The 20,218-nt window shown below is 38.5% G+C and overlaps 2 protein-coding genes across 29 annotated transcripts in view; one reads left to right on the plus strand and one right to left on the minus strand.

Annotated features, from left to right (window-relative positions):
- The first annotated feature begins 2,668 nt into the window (after positions 1-2,668).
- Positions 2,669-7,837, plus strand: LOC131252624 (probable LRR receptor-like serine/threonine-protein kinase At3g47570). Its single transcript, XM_058253258.1, has 2 exons — positions 2,669-5,362; positions 7,268-7,837. The coding sequence occupies exons 1-2, from the start codon at positions 2,674-2,676 to the stop codon at positions 7,708-7,710; spliced, it is 3,132 nt and encodes a 1,043-aa protein (XP_058109241.1). The 5' UTR covers positions 2,669-2,673; the 3' UTR covers positions 7,711-7,837.
- Positions 7,838-9,623: 1,786 nt separating this feature from the next.
- The window catches only part of LOC131252625 (putative syntaxin-131), a 12,206-nt gene continuing 1,611 nt past the window's right edge, over positions 9,624-20,218 (minus strand). For 3 of the 28 annotated variants that reach the window (XR_009174597.1, XR_009174592.1, XR_009174595.1), the window contains exons 3-11: positions 20,186-20,218; positions 18,851-18,956; positions 18,290-18,423; positions 12,019-12,087; positions 11,663-11,726; positions 11,006-11,374; positions 10,762-10,840; positions 10,441-10,631; positions 9,624-10,026 (exon numbers count right to left, since the gene is read on the minus strand). The exon at positions 20,186-20,218 is cut by the window's right edge. Coding sequence is in view for 7 of the 28 variants with exons in the window: in XM_058253261.1 (XP_058109244.1) it covers positions 10,823-10,861; positions 11,006-11,083; positions 11,663-11,726; positions 18,290-18,435; positions 18,851-18,940 (417 nt within the window). In the remaining 21 variants the exon portion in view is untranslated. The other 25 variants (XM_058253261.1, XM_058253259.1, XR_009174601.1 and 22 more) reach the window with 24 other exon arrangements.

Here is a 20,218-nt window from a genome sequence, read left to right on the forward strand (position 1 = left end):
GGATTTGTTTCCTATTCTCATTATGATACCATGTTATGTTATATATAACTGGTGTAATTAGAATTTGAGAAGAAGCATAGGAGTTCAAGGCATTTTAATTGATTCCTAAGGGTCTTAAGGTCATCGCTTGGGCTTGTGGAGTAAATTGAGGCTTGTTCAAATCATTAATCTCTCTCTTGTAATTTCTGCTTTCCTGATACATTACTTGTCCTTTGTGCGTTGGTTTTTTTCACATAAAATTTAAGTTGTTTGTGTTTGAACTTGCTTGTGAGATTGGTAGTACTTTGCTTGATTCGACTTTCCCCAATATTAAATACACAGTGGAAAACAAATATGGTGAATGGTCAAATAGGAACGGGATGAACATTAACAAAAAAAAAAGAAGTAAAGATAGGTATATCTCATGGGTTTTATTTTTAAGTTGTGAGCCAACGGTGATATTGCCCGTAGGGCAGACCGTACAAACACATCACTCTATCACATGACTTCACCATATTCCGGTACTTCAAGCTCTATTGTAGCATTTCCCCCTCCAAACTGCGTTCCATAGATGAAAATTTTAAATCCATACATGCATGCTACGCAATTGAGTGCATGATAACTAATTTATAAACCATTATCTAGAGATCTTAGACGCACAATACTAATAAAATAACAATATAATTGTACTAGTATGCAGAATGAATCATATCAACAATGCAATCAGATGCTGGCATTTATTAGACAAAGAAACATAACGATCGTGTGTGTTTACGCCTCAATCATCAGAAAAATGTTCCAATAGATACCACAAATTTACATTGGAACGTGCATGCGATCTACCCCATCCATCCATTGAGGTGGGACACGGGTGTGACTTGCGTTAGTAGAGCGCCACCCGAGGTGTGAACGTGAATGTGATCCACCCTGTCCATCAGATATAGCACCTCATTTTTTAACATGGATTTCAAAATTCAGGGGAGTCCAGAACTCAACTAGACCGCATCCTAGTGATTAGTGTAAACTCTTGCTTGAAATCTTTAAATTCATGCCATGTGACCCAAATAATTTTTGAAATTGCATTATTTTTTGGGGAGTGGATTGGATGAGGCACCAAACATGATAAGGTCATGACGTGGTAAAATTTAATTGGGCCAGATGTTGATATCAAAGATGGGGCCATGCAAAGCTCGTTTGAATGTGGTTAGGTCGAGTGCCTACTCAGCCAATTTCACACATGGGGCTTACCCAAATATTGCAATGTCCTGGCCTCACCGAATATGCTTCCTATTTGTGGAGCATACCTTCATCCTGGTGGAGTGCCTCCAATGGATCGAGTGGGAAATGCACACCATGAGGTATCCCACACATAATACAAAAGATTAAACGTGGGTGTCCCCTTCCTAACCTTTTGCTGGAATGTGTCCTACATGACTTTAAGATGGGCCTAATTTTTCAGATCAGGGCCAAACCGATGGGTGGCACACCTGACCGACGGGTTGGATCTCATCAACATATAGTCATTCCCCCCACGCTAGCACAAATCACAGTTCCCAGATGCCTTGGGAGTCACGCTAACAATTTTGATGCAATAATAAGGAAAGTTGGATTATCCCACGAAAAAGAAATGGAAAATGAAGGAAAATTTAGAGCCACAAAATCATGTTATCTTCTATTATTACTAGCCTCCCATTCAAGGAAAACATAGAGCCATAAGATCACGTTATCTTCTATTATTACTAGCCTCCCAATGAAGGAAAACATAGAGCCACAAGATCATGTTATCTTCTATTATTACTAGCCTCCCAATGAAGGAAAACATATAGCTACAAAATCATGTTATTTTCTATTATTACTAACCTCCCAATGAAGGAAAACATAGAGCCACAAAATCATGTTTTCTATTATTACTAACCTCCTGCAACTCATTGATGGTTAAGAAGTGAACCCTTGACTATAAATATAGAAGATCTACTCTATAATTCTCTCATTGTTATTTAAGCTTCGAAAAACTAGCCAACTGAATAATGGAACTCCCACCCTATGAGCCCAAGGACCTGTGTTGATGCATGGAAATGAAAGGAAAGGAAGCACCATTTCTAATGAAACACATTTCTATTATTGGTGGACTTTTTTGTGAGAATTGGTGGGAAGCACCATTTCCCATGTGACTCTAATAAGTTTTCAATGGTTAATATTCAGTCCCCACTGCTCTCTACGGTGTGGTCCAATTGAGATTCAGATCTGTTTAAGTTTCAGGTTTAAGCTCTAAAACGATTTCTCAAAATGGAAGGACGGTTTGGACATAAGTTTCCCCCCTTTTCCATCCCCCACCATTCATTCCTTTTTTGTAATCTAATCACAAGAGAAAAACGAGAGCTAAAACACTTGGGGAGCTTTCCCCCAAGAACTGCAAGCTGCCATTCTAGAATGACAGATTTGCTTGGGCCCCACTGATCCTCCAGCCATCCGACATGGCCCACTGGTGGTGGGCCCACTTCAATAACAGCACACACACACACACACATTCCATGGCCTATTCCCATGCATAAGCAACTGGGCTTTTCACCTGATACTGCTCATTGCTCCAATCCGCACTCATATGAGCTACAAGAGCTACAAATATTGTATGTGAGTACAACTCATCCTGCATTCATGTTCTTTCTTCTTCATCATCCCATCTCCTATCCACATATGGAATTCCCACGTTCTAATCTCAATGTATTATGGTCATTTATCCTCTTCCATGCAATCCTTCTCTCCTCCATCAACCCCTGCTCACCCTCGGTATTTACATTGAAAAATGAGACAGATCGACTCGCATTGCTCGCATTCAAATATGGTATTTCCGAAGATCCTCTTGGAATCTTGAGTTCATGGAACGATTCTCTCCATTTCTGCGAATGGAAGGGAGTCACCTGCAGTCGCCGCCATCACCAGAGGGTCACCATCTTAAAACTGACGGACCACAGCTTGGTGGGCCACATATCACCTCACATTGGAAATCTCTCTTTCCTGAGAAGAATCGATCTCTCCAACAACAAATTCCAAGGCCAAATCCCTCAAGAAATAGACCGTCTATTCCGGTTGCAGCATCTCAATCTGTCCGTAAATTCACTGCAAGGAGAAATTCCATCCAATCTGAGCCACTGTTCAGAACTCATAACCATTAACATCAGGCAGAATCAGCTGGTAGGAGAACTTCCTGCGGATCTTGGCTCTTTGTCAAAGCTCATTGTCCTTTCTGTCTCAAAAAATGATCTGAGAGGAAGCATCCCACCTTCGTTGGGGAACCTTTCCTCTCTCACCGCTCTTGATCTAACAGATAACAATTTTGAAGGGCAAACTCCAAACCAGCTTGGTCAATTGGCAGGCATTATTTTTCTTGGATTAGGTGAAAATCAGTTATCAGGTACGATTCCACCATCGATTTATAATCTCTCATCCATCCAAGTGTTTAGCGTGGCAGTTAACCGGCTACATGGAAGCATTCCCCCCAACCTAGGCCTTTTGTTTCGACACCTGCGTTGGATTCTTGCAGATATAAACCAATTCACGGGAACGCTGCCAATTTCATTGTCCAATGCTTCAAGTCTCGAAGTTGTTGATTTTAGCTCCAACAGTTTTAGTGGACATGTGCCTTTGAATCTAGGAAGTCTTTCTCGTCTCCACCGTTTTAATATCGAGAAAAATCAGCTTGGAAGCAGGGAAGGTGATGACCTGAGCTTCCTCACTTCACTGACCAACTGCACCAATTTAGAAGTCATATCTACTAATTTTAATAATCTCTCTGGTGAGTTGCCCGCCTCCATTGCTAATCTCTCGACACAGCTAAAGATTCTGTATTTAGGAGACAACAAGATATTTGGAACTATTCCCCAGGGAATCGAGAATCTTGTCAGCTTGTATGCTCTGGATCTGGGAGGGAATTCCATGAAGGGTACTCTTCCAGATGCTATTGGGAAGCTTAACAAGTTGCAAGCCTTGAGTCTCCATCGAAATAAATTTTCAGGGCAAATCCCACCTTCAATTGGCAACATCACTCGTTTGCGCTATCTTTACTTGGATGGAAATGATTTCCATGGAAGCATACCATCTAGTTTTGGAAATTGGGGATTTATGCAAGAATTTTTCATTTCTGAAAATAAACTCAATGGTACCATACTCAAACAAGTCGGCGCAGCTCAAATCAACCTGTCTCGTAATTCATTCACTGGGTCTCTCCTGCTGGAAGTTGATAACTTAGAAAATATTCGGGAAATGGACGTCTCAGAGAACAAACTATCAGGTGAAATTCCAGATACGTTGGGAAAGTGTCAAAGCATGGAGTTGCTTTATATGCATGGCAACTTGTTTCAAGGAACCATTCCAGAGTCTCTAAGGAATTTAAAAGGTATCATAGAGCTTGATATTTCGCGCAATAACTTGTCTGGGCAGATTCCCAAATATTTTGAAGAATTTCATTTCTTACAGTATTTGAATTTGTCATTCAATAATTTCGAGGGTGAAGTTCCCAAAGGAGGAATCTTTAGAAATGCCAGCGCAATTTCATTTGTTGGAAACAGCAAACTCTGCGGAGGTATACCAGAACTACAATTGCCAGGGTGTCTTAAGCAAGCTTCCAAGAAACGAGGAAAACCTCTTGCTACCAGAGTAAAAGTCACAGTTATTACTGTGGTTTCATCTTCAATTCTCTTGTCGTGTATCATTGCAGCTCTTTATTGGAGAAGAAATTCTCCAAAGAAAGCTTCTTCTCCATCTTCCACAGAGAATCAGTGGTTACAAGTTTCTTATGCAGATCTCCTTCAAGCAACAGATGGGTTTTCTTCAGCTAATTTAATTGGTGTGGGAAGTTTCGGTTCTGTATATAAAGGACTTCTAGAATGCTTTGAAACACTTGTTGCAGTGAAGGTACTCAACCTCCTACAGCAAGGAGCTTTTAAGAGTTTTGCAGCTGAATGCGAAGCATTAAGAAACATCCGGCATCGAAATCTTGTCAAGATCTTAACGGTTTGCTCGAGCATTGATTTTAATGGCAATGATTTCAAAGCTCTAGTGTTTGAGTACATGCCTAATGGTAGTCTGGAGAAGTGGTTGCATCCAAATGTAGATGAACAACCTCAACTGAGGAGTTTGAATCTCACCCAGAGGCTAAATATAGCCATTGATGTGGCTTTGGCATTAGATTATCTTCATCATCATTCCAAAATACCAATTGTTCATCGAGACCTAAAACCAAGCAATGTTCTTCTCGATGATGATATGGTTGCCCACGTGGGTGACTTTGGTTTAACAAGGTTCCTCTCTGAAGCTGCAGAAGGTTTCTCCCAAAATCAAACTACCACATCTGGGATTAAGGGATCGATTGGGTATATTCCTCCAGGTAAGGTCTTCAATCCATTTTTTTTTTAATTCATTCATCTTGCAAAATGATTGGTAATTTTCATATAATAATATTATAGTGAAGCTTGTTCACAACGATATGCATAAAATAACCTAATCAATGGATATTTTTACGTTTATATATATATATATATATATATATATATATATATATATATATATATATATATATATATATGGGAAAAGGTACTATGCGCTCGACCTCACGAGTCTGTCCCATGAGGTCGAGCTGTGTGGGCCCCACCGTGATGCGTTTCGAACATCTACCCCATCAGTCAGATGCACCATTCCATCGTGGGCCTAGGTCTCAAAAATCAAGTCAATCTGTGACTTGTATGGGCCACACCACATACAGAAGTGGGGAGGGGCCGTGCACCATTAAAACATTCATAATCATTTTTTGGGCCCACCGAGATGTGGTTTGCAAATCCAGCCCATCCATTATGTGTGTCCCACTTGTATGAGGGTTCAGACCAAGTTTCAGCAGCATTCAAAACTCAGGTGGGCCCCACCAAGTGCTTTTATATGTTTTAACGGTGTCTTCACATGATTTTAGATGGTATGGCCCACCTGAGTTCTGTATACGGCTGATTTTTGGGATATCCCATAATTTAGAGGGGACCCATCAAATGCACGGTGTTGATGGTTGACACGCATCAGGGTGGGGCCTACACAGCTCAACCTCATGAGAGCTTACCGTGAGGTGGAGTGCATAGTACCTTTTATATATATATATATATATATATATATATATATATATATATATATATATCTATATATATATATATATATATATATAGTTATATAAGGTCTTAAATTTCTTTGTAATAGAGTTTGTTGATGCCAATAACATATGCCGGATCTTATTGGAAAATTTTAGAAAAATTCTTGTTGATTATCGGACAGTTTTAAAGGTTGTTACTCGATGGTATTGAGGATTCTTCGATGTCATTGACTGGTTATTGATGGTTGGTGATTTCTTCTTGGACTTTGATTGCTAAGATTTAATCTCTTGTAACTTCGTTTGTTTATAGTGCATTATTGCTTTGTGCCGTAGTTTTTTCCCCACTTAAATTTGGATTGCTTGATGATTGAATATCTTGTTAAATTTCTCTCTTGTGTGCTTGATGTGAGTCCAAAATCTGAATGGTCCATGTGATGTAATGCCCCATGAAACTCCCAGGGCACAACTTTTACCCTGATCCAAAATTTTGGTGGGCCATGGCAAAAGAAAACAGTTTCCTTTCTTGATTTACATCTCTCTTTACTATGGCCCACCAAAGTTTTGAATCAGGGTGAAAATTGGTCCTTAGGGGTTTCATGGGGTGCCGCATCACATGGACTGTTTGGATTTTGGGCCCATGATATGTGTGTAAAGGTGTATATGTGCGCAGGTGAGCATGTGATTGACAGCATGCACTTTTGTGAATGGTAGTGATCATCTGGTCAAGGTGATTTGATGGGCCTCAACAATTCTTGGTAGACCCTCTTATATCCAAGGGTACACGATGGTTAAATGTTGGGTAGATTGGACCCCACATGGATTCACACTGTAATAAGGTACCAACAATTGTTACTAGATTATTTCTCTATCCATGATACACTGTTTGTGTATGTGTGTGAAAACAGTGGATTTTTTTATCTATTTATAGGATATTTTCTTAGGACTATTTATTATGACAAACCATACACTCATAATACAAAGATTGAAGAAATATGTTTAGCAGAATTCCTTATTCTCATATTTTCTAAATTTTGGAAAAGGCAGAAATGTTAATTATTTAATTGAAATGTTCCCTTTCTCCCTCTCAATATCTAACCACTATTTTTATCTTTCTTTAAATAGATGCCTAACATTCAAATATGTGATATTTGTAAATCGTAGAGTATGGGATGGGCGGTAAGGCGTCCACACATGGAGATGTATACAGTTATGGGATCCTTCTACTCGAGATGATCACTGGAAAGCGGCCAACTGATGACATGTTTAAGGACAATCAGAGCCTTCATCACTTTGCAAAGTCGGCTTTTCCTGAACAAGTAATGGAGATTATAGATCCAAGACTTCTCTTAGAAGATGCTGAAGCTATTCAAGACAGTGAAAATCGTAACAATTTGAGAAATAGAATGCATGATTGCTTGGTTTCATTGGTCAGCGTTGGTGTATCGTGTTCTGCAGAATCGCCAAAGGAACGAATGAAGATGAGAGATGTTGTCATGGAAATGCATGCAATTAGAGACTTATATCTCGAGGTTGGGATTCACCGACAGAGACAAAATAGGCCCCTATTGTTAGGTGAGGGTTCATCTTACCTCAGTAACTACTAATATTAGATTAGTAGTTACATTGAAGAAGATTCCAACATAAAATAAAACTGTTTGATATTTTTCTTAAGAAGCTCTAGATATATATTGTTTAGTGTTTGAATCTAAGGGGAAGATGTTTTCTTCTTCTTCTTCTTCTTCTTCTTTTTTTCTTTTTTTTTTTCTCCTTTCTTTTATATATCTTGTTTTAGACAAAGGGTGATTGTATTAGAAATATAATAAGAGAAAATGCTTATCAGAATAAAGAGAATATTGGGTACTAAGATACTGAATCCTCACAAAATTTTATATAACCTATTCTAAAAATACCATTATAATCTTACCAAGTATTCATCAATGGCTTTGCCTGTTGATCTAGAAGGGGTGCGTGCATGAAAGAGGTGGATATTGCAGTGTCACCGAAAAGAGTGTCCAAGCTGTTTTGGGCCTGGCCTACTTTTGTGGGCTTTGAAACTTTGATTTGGGCTGGGCTTGAGCTTTTCATGTACCCATCGGGCCAAATTTGGGCTAAATTTCTGGTCTGATTAGTGTATGGTTGGGCTCATGCCAGGAATGCAGCTCGATTAAAGAACAGGCCTTGATGGAGACTGCCCATTCCCACTTGCCCTTGCCATATTTTCGGTCCAGGGAACATTCGTGATAGGAGAACCCTATTTATGAATTAACTCAATGGGTTTGAACCTATAGCTTGATGGCATACAACCTATCAACGTTGAGGTCATGAGCTCAAGTCTGGCTTATGAACTAGCTAGAGCAGTAAATGGCCCAGTGAAACATGTCCAGATCTAGCCCATTAGCCATATATCTGTGTAAATGCCCAAAAATATTTAAATTAGGCTTCAACAATCATTTCAGTACATGAGGTGGCTAATTCAGTACATGAGGTAGCAGGTTTAGCTGATCTAATGTGATAGAAATGTATCAAATGTTGGGAATATCGCAGAAGCAAACTCGAATTCAATCAACCAAGACAAAATCAAATGCAAACAAAAACATGCTGAGAACACATAAATTTTACGTGGAAAAGCCTTCTTAAGAAAAAATCACAATACAAAGTGACAAACAATCAACCATGAAACGATATTACAAGAGCTAGAGAACTTACAACAATGAGAACTCCCTTCAAATCACTCAAAACCCTAACTTTTGCTCTATATAATCATTAGAACATTTTAACATTCACTTAGAATACTCTTAAGTCCCAATTGCACCCGATATATATATTATCACAATTTGAATTGAAAATAAATTGCTCACTTATGCAGCTCAGCACGTGCCATCAATTTATTGACATCGATCAAGCAATCATTGATTCGATCAAAGACGCATGTTTGATCAATTAAGCATGCCAAAAACATTTCAATGAAATTGAGATACTTTTCAAATTACTATTGATCAATCGACCCAATCACCGATGAACATGTCCAAAGTGTCAAGAGAGCAATCTATCTAATTTTAGGGAGGTTCAATCGATCGAGCATTACCATCAATTGATCAATGTCTTCTACATAAATTGAAGGCATCCCTTCAACATCCGACTCCTAATCTTGAAACCATGGTTTGACCTGACCTTAGATTCAAAGTGGCGAGCAGCACAAAATGACGTAGTATAGGAAAGCCTCCCTTTAAAAAAATCCATAGATCACGTTTGACCATCTGACTTGACTCTGACAAGTTGCATCAGACTTGGCCAAGCACTATATCAAAAAAAATCGTCATTTACCAACTGTTGCGGGTGGACGGAATTTTAGGAACGGTTTTAAACCGTTCTAGTGACAACGGTCAGATTTTAAAAACGATATTTTAGAAACGGTTTTAAACCTTCTTAATGTCGACAGCGGTCAGATTTTGGGAACAATTTTGAGACCTTTGAATGATTACTTGTATTATATGATTATTTGTATGAGAGAGTGGGGTATGTAATCTACTTGTATTATATGCTAGATAATTACACAGTGAGATATGTAATCTAGTACACATTTAAATTTCCAATTTCAATCCAACCTCATTTCATTGCCAGGCTTCTATAATCCAACAATTCCCATCTTGAGTCCTAGGAATCCACTATAGCTACAATCCTTGCCCTTTTGCAAACCCAAGCTACATGCAAAGCAAAGGCTCCTCCCTCTCTTCAATGGCTCAGTTGGCTGCTCGTAAGAAGGTGGGCTGATGCACAACTCCAAGGTACGGGCACCGGTGCGACTACTCTTGGCTCATGGATCAGTCGGTGGGTGGAGAGATCAACTCCATGGCTAAACAACTTCCTCTTAATATGCATGTTCCATCCTCCGTGGAAGCCTTCCTGCTATCAGTGACCACCTGTTCCAACAGACCATAATCAATCTCCAGCTGGGCCTTAATGGATAAAAGAAGAAGAAGATATCTACAGCTAGAGTACCACTACAAGCATACATATTTTAATGGATGGTTACCAATTGATAGATCATGGTGATTTTAGATATATGCTTCATTCACAATTGGACCCACAATTTGAATGGTTTAGATATATGCTTCCATAACTTGTCATGCTTGGGTTAAGAGATTGGATCGTGCCTCCTGTTTCTAAGCTCACACATGGGGCCTATGGTTCATTGATCACCAATCAGTCAATTAAAAATTCCTATCGTGCGTCCTGTTCCATCTCATTATAAGGAATCACCTATGTTCAAAGGAAAATCTTTTGATAAATCACTCTTAAACAAGATAAAAATTTAGGAAAAGATGGCAACATACCTCAAAGTAAATTTGTTTTTGTAGTCAAAACTTTTCCAACTCTATAGAGGATTTTCCAGTATATTCGGTGTATCTATTTCAGCCTTTAAGGTATGCTCCTTTAAGGTCTGCACTTGTGCTTGTTGGAGATCGTGATTCTCTCTTACTTGATGCAACTCTTGTCCGAATAAGCATAAATGAAACATTGATGCCTGCAACAGCAAATGGGTATTCCCACATGGGTATTCTCTCTTACTAGTAGTTCATGTTGCAGAATTTAAAAAGATGATGATGATGATGATGCATACTAAAAGAACATGAAGTAGAGATGTATGGACATACCTGAGGCTTGACTTCTACAATGAACTGCCAACTCTTCACATCAACTAGTATGAAGCACAATTCAAAGCAGGAGCTTCACCTGGTTAGAAGGATCGTGCAACTAAGGAAACAGATCAGGGGTGACAAAATGCTTGTTATGTTCATTACTCATACATAAGACTCACAACTACATCTGGTATCTGATTAATTACCTTTCTATTGAAATAATCAAAATCATTCGCAATATAAGTACCGGAAAGCGCACCTGTCCTCGCCCCATTTCCTGAATTGCCTTGTGGAAGATTTGCTCGCTGTTTCCAGTCTCTATCAAGAGATCAATCATCTAAACAGGATGCGACAATCATCAACAAGATGGAAGGAAATCACAACACACTCATTTCAGTACAACTCACAATTTTCAAAATTAACACTCCAGCCTACCTTTTCATCTGGTTTGGTCCCCGTAACAGCTTGAACCAAACATTTAAAATCATCAACAGGAAAGGAAAGAATAGAAAAAAATAATAATGAAAAAAAAAAAAAACTATCCATTTTCTGATAGTTTGCTGAAGTAATAGAACCTGTAAACACCCGTCTCTCAATGACCTCACGATATTCATCTTGGGAATTTTTCCTGAGAGTAAAGAAAATGGATCCACAGATGAGAAGAGAAAAAAAAAACAAAAAACGATTACTACTAGGAAATAAAGCATTGTGATGCATGCCTAATTAGAATTTGTGTCACACGGGCCCCAGTTTGTAGCTGTTCTGGTACAATAAAAGGATGATTTGAGAAGTATGGAAAACTGTCCACATTCAACGGATACGCCTACTTGATGAGTTAACTGGCCTATTTATTTGCTACATTGTACACGTAATGGGCCAACCAATTAATGGCTTGGATGTTCTATACAATCATTACCTGAAAATCAGTCATTCTATCCTTTAACTTCTTCTTCAATCCTTTTAACTTCTTCTTCAAGGAGCTGCAATTCAGGAAAAAGAATCAAAACAACTTGTTTAGCTCTGATTCCTTTTGCAATAAATATCAAAGAGTGGAATTCAAGCAGCAAATATATACTTGTACAATGCTTGAAATGGTATATGCGACATGTATTAATTCAAACACTATAGCTGAGTATTTGGTTTTGGAAACATCAGGTTTTCTTGAAATGCAACTGAATAAAAAATATTTGAAAAAACTAAATTTAATATTAATTAACTTAAAGATTTCCATTTAGGTATCACCAATATCTAGAAATCAAATATTCAAATCACCTTGTCAACCTGGTCTATGTAAATCTCCTCATCATCTCCAAATCAGTGTGATTCTAGTTCAAGGGCATCCTGTCAAACTGACTAGTTTCATTTTCCACATTTGAATTTACAGTCTATTGTACATTGGAAAACAATGAACATTTCCAGCCATTCAAAACCTTAGAAAGTGGATCCTTTTCTCAGAAGTGTCTTTTAGTAATCGTTTTAGATCCATAATTTCCATTCACTCATCCAACAATAAATGAAATAAACGCAATAATAAAAAATAAAAGACAAAAGTCTCAAACACCGACTATTTCGTTAGTGGAATGACAAAACTAATATAAGTAAATGTCTGTAATATATATAGGATTTGATATCCAGTAGGTAAAAGACTTGCTATTGAAACATTGTGAAGATCAAGATAGGGTTTCCATGACCAATCTTTCAAGAAATGTTGAATAATCAAATCACAAAATCAGATCATAGATCACAGGGCACTATTCTTTTTCTTTTTTACAATCAGGGATGATAGTGTAACACCCCGTACTTTCCAGTACTCGGGTGTTACCGTATATCCAAATTTAGAAATAAATGCAAGCCTAGCTTAAGCAAACAATCACGTGCATTTCAGTCTAATCCAACCATTGAAACTAATCCCTACCCACATATTAAACTATCCATTTGAATGATTCTCAAAATGGTCCATCACGACCTCAGGGGCACCGACTCTGATACTTCAATCACTCGGATAGACCAATCAAACCGTTCATCATGCCCATAACATCCCATAGAGGGATCCGCCACTTGATTGACGATCTAAGTGGTAAATCAAGCATCAAATCCCCTTTAGATGGCTCGTAGGACTACCAGGACCGTTGACCAGTGGTTTTGAATCAATCCGCCCGTTGGATTAGAGAGCGAACATTGCAGTTGACTACGAAGATACATGTTTGCTTAAAATAGCCTAATTGAATGGTTTGATTAGACGATTGTGAACTAAGCGACTTAAGAATCATGTGGGATCGTTCAAATTAACACCCGAACTAGTTTAGGAACTTTTGGATAAGGGTGGACCCACAAATTATAGAGGAGTGGAAGGAATGACACAAATTAATAATAATAATAAAAATAATAAATGATAATAAGGTCATTAATGTATACTAGGACATCTGATCCCTAATCCAACCATCTGATTAGGATAATAACTGTAAATTTCTCCTAGGATCAACTAAGGACCATTAGGAACCAAGAAGATCAGATCTGAAGATGATCTGACCGTCAGATCTTCATAAATCGTAGAATAATCTATGTACTTAGAAAGTATGGCTCACCTAGGCTTTGGATATGCTTGATCTATGGCCAGGGGTCCCACTTGGGCTCATGGAAGCTGATGAATGGATCAGATTTTGTGAGATCAAATCATCCATATGGACCCCACAATAATAATATTGTAATAATAATATTCAACATTCTAAATGCGTGTTAGGTCACCTATTCCCTAACTCAACTAGTGATTGTCAACTAAGTGGTCCCTAGGACCATTTTAACCGCTGATACTCAAATTCAAGATGGTCCAGCCATTAGATCGACAAAAATCCATCATTAGAAGTAGAAACTTAAGAATATGGTTCGCCCGAGTTCAAGATCTGCCTCATCCTTTGGGCTGGGCCCTAATGCGGGCTGAAAAAGGGGATGGACGGTGTGGATTTCTCCCAAACAGCACGGTGGGCCCCACACTGGTGTGCATGTACACCAGTGTGAGAGCACCCATGGTGCACTAGACGACATGGCTCAGTCAAGATGCTTTGACCCGAGCCTTCCCGAAGTGGAAGGATTCTCCCTCCTTTCCTGCCTTCAGCAACGTTTGAAAAACATCGTCCGTGCGTTGATCTGTGGCCCACCATCAAGGACCACCACGATGATCCAAGTCGTCCATCTTGTAGAGCCCTCAGGTGTGACCAAACCCCAACTAACCCCACACCTTAGAGCTCACGTGCATGCGCACAATCCCTGCTGCAAGCTAGTCCTACAAACACAAGCTTCCAAAAATGGAAACCTGCTGCAACCAGCTCAGCAATCCGCGTGTGTTGGCTCCTGCGCCATCTCAGCCCTCCATTCTTAAGCGATCCCAGCCGTCTGTCATTAGGGCTTTACAAAGGGAAAACAAAAAGATCCAAGAATCGGCCGTTTCCTCCTACCAGCGAACCCACCACCCAAACCTCCTTAGAGCTTCAAAAGTGCCCATCCCTTCTAGGACCCATATAGACCGCCTAAAGGTAGCAGATTGAAGGAAGAATCGGTGTTTTCAAATACGCCGTTAATGGCGTGTCTTCTTCTCCACCGAGAGAGTCCTTTGTGGGTGGTTTTGGCTTTTGTCCGGCCCCGTCCAGGCCTTGTGGGATAGGTCTAAAGAGAAAAGAAAAAAAGAGAAAGAAAGGAGTGAGTAAGATGGAGAGACGAACAAAGAAAGGGTGTGAGCGAGTGCAATGGTTGCACTCGGGCCGCGCTTGAGTTAGCCGAGTTTGACGGTCTTACTAGGCGTTTCCAGCAGCAGGAAGGGAGAAGAAAGAAGAGAAGAAAAAGAAGAAGGAAAGAGAGAAGAGAAAAGGAATGGTAGCACCATTGTCGCACCACCACCACCTTGACTCGAACCAAGTTCAGTCTATGGCCATGCTAGTTCGAGTGTTGCTGGAGTTCCAGCACACACACACACACGGAGAGAAGGAAAATAGGGAGAAAGCAGAGAGAAGGAGAGAAAAGGAGAGAGATTCGGGTGGTGTTGCACTCCCAACTGAGCTTGGGACGATTCAGCTAGCCACGGCTGACTCATTGTTGATTCAGGGGATGGCCCATGCGAGCTGGATCGATTTGGGCTTGAGTTCAGGCCCGGCTGGAGTTCCAGCAGATGGAATTAAAAAAAAAAAAAAGGAAAGAAAGAAAGAAGAGGGAGAGGGAGTGAGTCAACTCGGCAGGTCATAGTTGAATCCACGACTTGTCATTCGGCCTAGATTTGAGTCACCAAGAGAGAGAAGGAAGAAGAAGAGAGTGGAGCAAGTGATGAGGAGCCGAGTTGACTCAACCGAGTCAACTCTGTTTGAGTGCAATCAAGGCTGGCGTCATTGATGCAGCAACACCTAAAAACCTCTGTTGGAGACCAACTTGTTGGTAAATCTAACTCTATCACTATGTGAATTTTATCAGATTATTGATTTGCAACTAGATTTTGATAATGCGAGTCAGCTTATGCATACCAACTTCCAACTCTCGCACAATAGAGTTTTAAGAATTAAGTTATCATTATTATTAATGTAATTGTTGATGGTAATATTGGTCAGTGTCATTAACGTTACTATGCTTATAACAATTATCGTTAGGAATTATTATCATTGATGTTAATTTCATTGTTGTTATTATTATCATTGCATGATTATTATTATTATTATTATTATTATTAGATATTGCTAAATTATTAATTATGATTTTACTAGTTAAGTTTCATACTACAATTAACTTACAATTATTAATTATTTCATAAGTTATCATTAAGGATTTTTGATACAAGTGAAACATTATCATTGGTTATCATTAAGAATTGATGGTACAAGTGAAACATTAAAATCTAAAATCAAAGTCTAGAAATGGATTATAGGACAAAGCTAAAAATCTAAGTAATCTAAACCACAGGTTATGATCCTAACCGTAGATAGTGTATGAGCTCGAATCTGACCATTCGAGTTGAGTTCTATCTATGATGGGTTTATTCTTTATGATATTATAATAGGTTCCTTTTACGGTTGTCATTACTATTATGAGTCACTATTAGTATTATTGAGAGGGTTGCTATTAAATAATGTAAATTACTATTAGCCATTGTAATATTCCTAAAATTAATAAGTAATTCATTTTATTAATTTTATTCATCTATTAGTCCCATTAACAATATCATTAATGGCCATACAAATTTGAGTCCAAATTCCATAATCAAAACCTAGAATCTAAGTATAGGACTAAACTCTAGGATACCCTAAATTCTACATCAAAACCCTAAAAACGGGTAATCCAAACCCTAGGTTATATTAATCTTGACCATAAATACGTTGTAGAAACCTGATCTCACGTATAATTTCACAATCAATGGTAGGATTCAATTCTAAGGGTGCACGCGCTTCCTAGCAACATCAATTGGCGATTCAAAATATAAGGTGATGATTTCTTCCCCTTAAGCTTTCCATTTCCAAATTAGTTTAAGTATTAGTTTTTATTAAAATCAAAACTGTTATCCCATAGCATGCGACCTCTTACACTAGTCATAACCTCTTAAGACATAATTTATATCTGATTTATGGTTGGTAGTTGTGAACCATGCTTGCATGCAATATTTACTTATATGATGACTCTCATTTTGATCGCTAGTTCACAACATGACCTATTGTGATTATTTTGCTTAACTTATGACTAGCATGTCATAACTATATGCTTTATCTTGGATTGTTGTGAGTCGCTATGGATCTCTATTCACTACACTTATTGGTGGGTAAATCCTCTTGTGTATGTGAACCCATACTTAGGATGTAACAAGACAGAGTGTGGGAAGAAATGGGCCCTCGATTGGAGGTTATGTGAGACATATTAATGTGAGATTTACCATTCATGGGCCATACGGCATGAGTGGCTTAGAAATGATCTCTTTAACTGCTCTGATTTAATCTTGTCTGATCCTTTGCCGTTTTGATTTAATGTTCCGAGCCCTCTTTTACTGCTGCAATTTAACATCTATCTCATGTTTTGATGATTGTCTAGTGCACCTTCGATGACCTATAACCATGCGATGGAAATCCCTACTTATGAAATTTGATTGCCCCCTGGTCGACGGGCACCAATTAAGCATCTTAAGATAGAGAACCTCATGAGCCGGGGATGGTGGTCATGGGATACCATACTCGGGCTGTCAGCCTACGCTGGGTAACGAGCCCCCCGTAGTGACCATTGAGATATTAAACTAGCTGATTGTAATTGGAATAATAAGGGTCTGGTAATCATGCATTCATAGCATATTGGCGATGACGAGTGGCTAATTCTAGATGTTGTAGTACGTGCCCTTAGGCTTAGTGGGGTATCGTTTCGCTAGCTCCCAAACCATCAACTATCGACCTTTTGTCCAACTAGAAGAGCATTCTCAGGTCGATGATTGCATGGGTGACGAGCCCAAGTCCGACTGGATGAATATTCCCAGGTCGATGATTGCATGGGTGACGAGCCCAAGTCCGACTGGATGAGCATCCCCAGGTCAATGTGCATTCACGCATCCATGCATTTAAAAGACTGTATTATATATTGTTTTGATTGACTTGTTTTAACTATGCTTAGCTAAGGCGGAGGTGTGTAATTTTGAGGAAAATTCACATTGAGTTAGTCACTCATCCATCAAATATATAACTGTATAGGTAACACAGGTGGCTTAGATGATATTCATGTTTAGACTGATGAGAAGCCAGGTGTAACTGTCAAGGATGCATGGTTGTACCTGTCAAGAGAAGTTGCACGACTTTGTGGCTTATATTTAAATGCATTTTAAATATTTCTCATGTATAGAATTTTGTAAATCTTGTATTGTTAATATCGAGACATTGGTTTGTATAAGTCATTATAGGCAGCCTCTTGTATATTCTAAATGAAATTGCAAAAAGACTTTCTATTGAAACATTGTGAAGATCAAGATAGAGTTTCCATGACCAATCTTTCAAGAAAAGTTGAATAATCAAATCACAAAATCAGATCATAGATCACAGGGCACTATTCTTTTTCTTTTTTACAATCAGGGATGATAGCTGGTCCTGATTTGTGACCGTTCATCATCCAAAAAACTGAAAGGAACAATGAACAGTCTGTATATGATATCTTGTGGGCAAAAGACCACTGCAATTGAGATAGGTATGGCATAGAGCTGTTGTCAAACTCAAAACAGAGTTTATATGACCAGTGTTCCGAAAAAATATTTAATAGTCAAATCGAAAATCAGATCGTAAATCATAAGAAACTATCGTTGTTTGACAATAAGGGATGATGACTACTCCTAATTTGTGACCCACATGGCTCTTAGTGCACAAGGTACCTAGCACAAGTTAAGCTAGCTTGGCTCAAAATAACCAGCAACAAAAGCCACAAGGAAATAAGAAATGCATACACAGTAATAGAAATTTGATACAAATACATAGAGATCTAAATGAAGCAGATTCAATTGATTTTTGGGTTCAAGTGAGTGGAATTTCAAAGATGATTTTGAACAGACCTGGATCGGTTTTGGATCAAATGAAAGAACAACTCCAACAATCTCTGCAGGAATTCATCACTGGCAGATACCTCAAGGATGTAGCAGGCCACCCACAACTCAGCACTGGCAGAAATTCTGACAGAAGGGCCAACCTGGAATTCCCACTATTCAAACCATATGTCACAATCATTAAGAAATTTTGTGGAAAAATAGAAAACGTTGGAAATTTAAGGAAAACATGATCTTTATTTATTTTGAAATATGAAATATCACGTCCGCCCCTTGGTAGAGTGGGGTGGCAGAAAAGGCTTCAAATGAAAATGATGACATTAGCCCCTTGGGCCTACCATTGCAACCCTTACGTTGCTTCAAATATGGTTAGAAAACTTGAAAACATGGACTCGAATCAGTTGGATAAAAAATCTAACTTGTGAGAGATTGGACATCTAGATAGTTGTTTCTGGGTTGCCATGTGGCTATTGGTTGTTGTACTTTTAGTTTCTTCTTGAAAACATGAACACGAATTCCAACATTCAACCTGATCTACCAAGATACAAACAACCATAAAACAAACCTTACCTGGCCTACTGAAACGGTGGAAACCGAACAGAACTGATCCACCATTGATGTTGCTGGCATTCCGCACTCCACTAGTTTGTAGATTCCCATGCCAATAACAGGACATCTGTGAATAAACATAAAAACATATGGTTTGTAGATAAACACATGATTAATTCATTGTCATTGCAAAATACCCACATTCCACTAGTTTTTCAGAACTTCCATTACCAGTTGCTAGAAAATTACAAAAATGCCGATAGTTTTTCACAACTAATAAGATGATGGTGACCATCCGATCAATGGCTTTCAAACAAAAAAAAAAAGAAGTTCTACAGTCCACATTTAACAAGGAAAAGTCACTGATCAAATGATTAAAGTTGTCAATTCCATGTGAATTTATACAATGGTCCATCAAAGAAGGGTCAACTAGATAGATGTACAGTGGTTTTCATCCAACCATACAGCGACTTGTGTGGATCAAACTGGACCACTGCTAGCATGGTTTCTCCAAAAAAGGGTCTTGGTTAAGCATTTCTTCAAACAGTTGGCGTGCAGAGTACTAAATAAAATACCATCTTCCTTTACATATACAAACCACAAAAGGAATGGAGTAGCTAGCAGTAAATTTTCATAGCAAGAATTTAAAGCATTTAAAAAAATAAGTGACAAATAATTTCATATTTTACCTTTTTTTATGAGAAGAACATGGAAGAAAAAAAGCTGAACAAGTGGTAGAGTAGCAATCATTGCCAATAAGGATATGCTGCCAAACTTTCATCTGATCCTTTACCAAGCTATCACTTTTTTTCAGGTAGGTAGACAACAGAAGGTATCTTCTAAACAATCTAGAATGAATAGTATTGATGGGAATCCTACCATTACTAAATGCATACTGAGGATATATGGGCTTACATACAGGAAGAAAGAATTGGTCAACACTTCATAAAGAGCCTGTGTAATGCACGAATGGGACCAAATGACAGATTCAGATAAACCTTTTTTTTTATATTATGATGGAATACCTGAATATGCAGTATGAAAGATCACGTTAGAAATCCATCCATTAGCTCAACAAGGGGCTCCCTAGAATCATATTTATCATTGAATGATCTTGCAGTCAATGAGAAGTTCACAGTTGAATTCAAATAGTCAGGTCTTCCACGTAAACCGAATCCAATGCTAGTTAAAGAGATATTAAACAATGAGACCATCTGCCAAAATCAAGCTGAACAGTCATTGAAATAATTAACCAACATAATTCACATAATTCACATCTCAGTCTGCAGACTAATGACAAAGGATGTGTAATCATCATTCAGAAACTAATGTTCAAGCTGATTTAAGAGCCCTCACCAGTCCTCCATAATCATCAAATAGTGCTGCAGA

The sequence above is a fragment of the Magnolia sinica genome, chromosome 8, assembly GCF_029962835.1.
Source record: "Magnolia sinica isolate HGM2019 chromosome 8, MsV1, whole genome shotgun sequence".
NCBI classification, from domain to species: domain Eukaryota; kingdom Viridiplantae; phylum Streptophyta; class Magnoliopsida; order Magnoliales; family Magnoliaceae; genus Magnolia; species Magnolia sinica.

Coding starts and splice junctions, on each gene's coding strand:
- LOC131252624 (XM_058253258.1), top strand. CDS start 2,674: ATGGAATTCCCACGTTCTAATCTCAATGTATTATGGTCATTTATCCTC. Junction 5,363..7,267: donor GATTGGGTATATTCCTCCAG/GTAAGGTCTTCA, acceptor TGTAAATCGTAG/AGTATGGGATGGGCGGTAAG.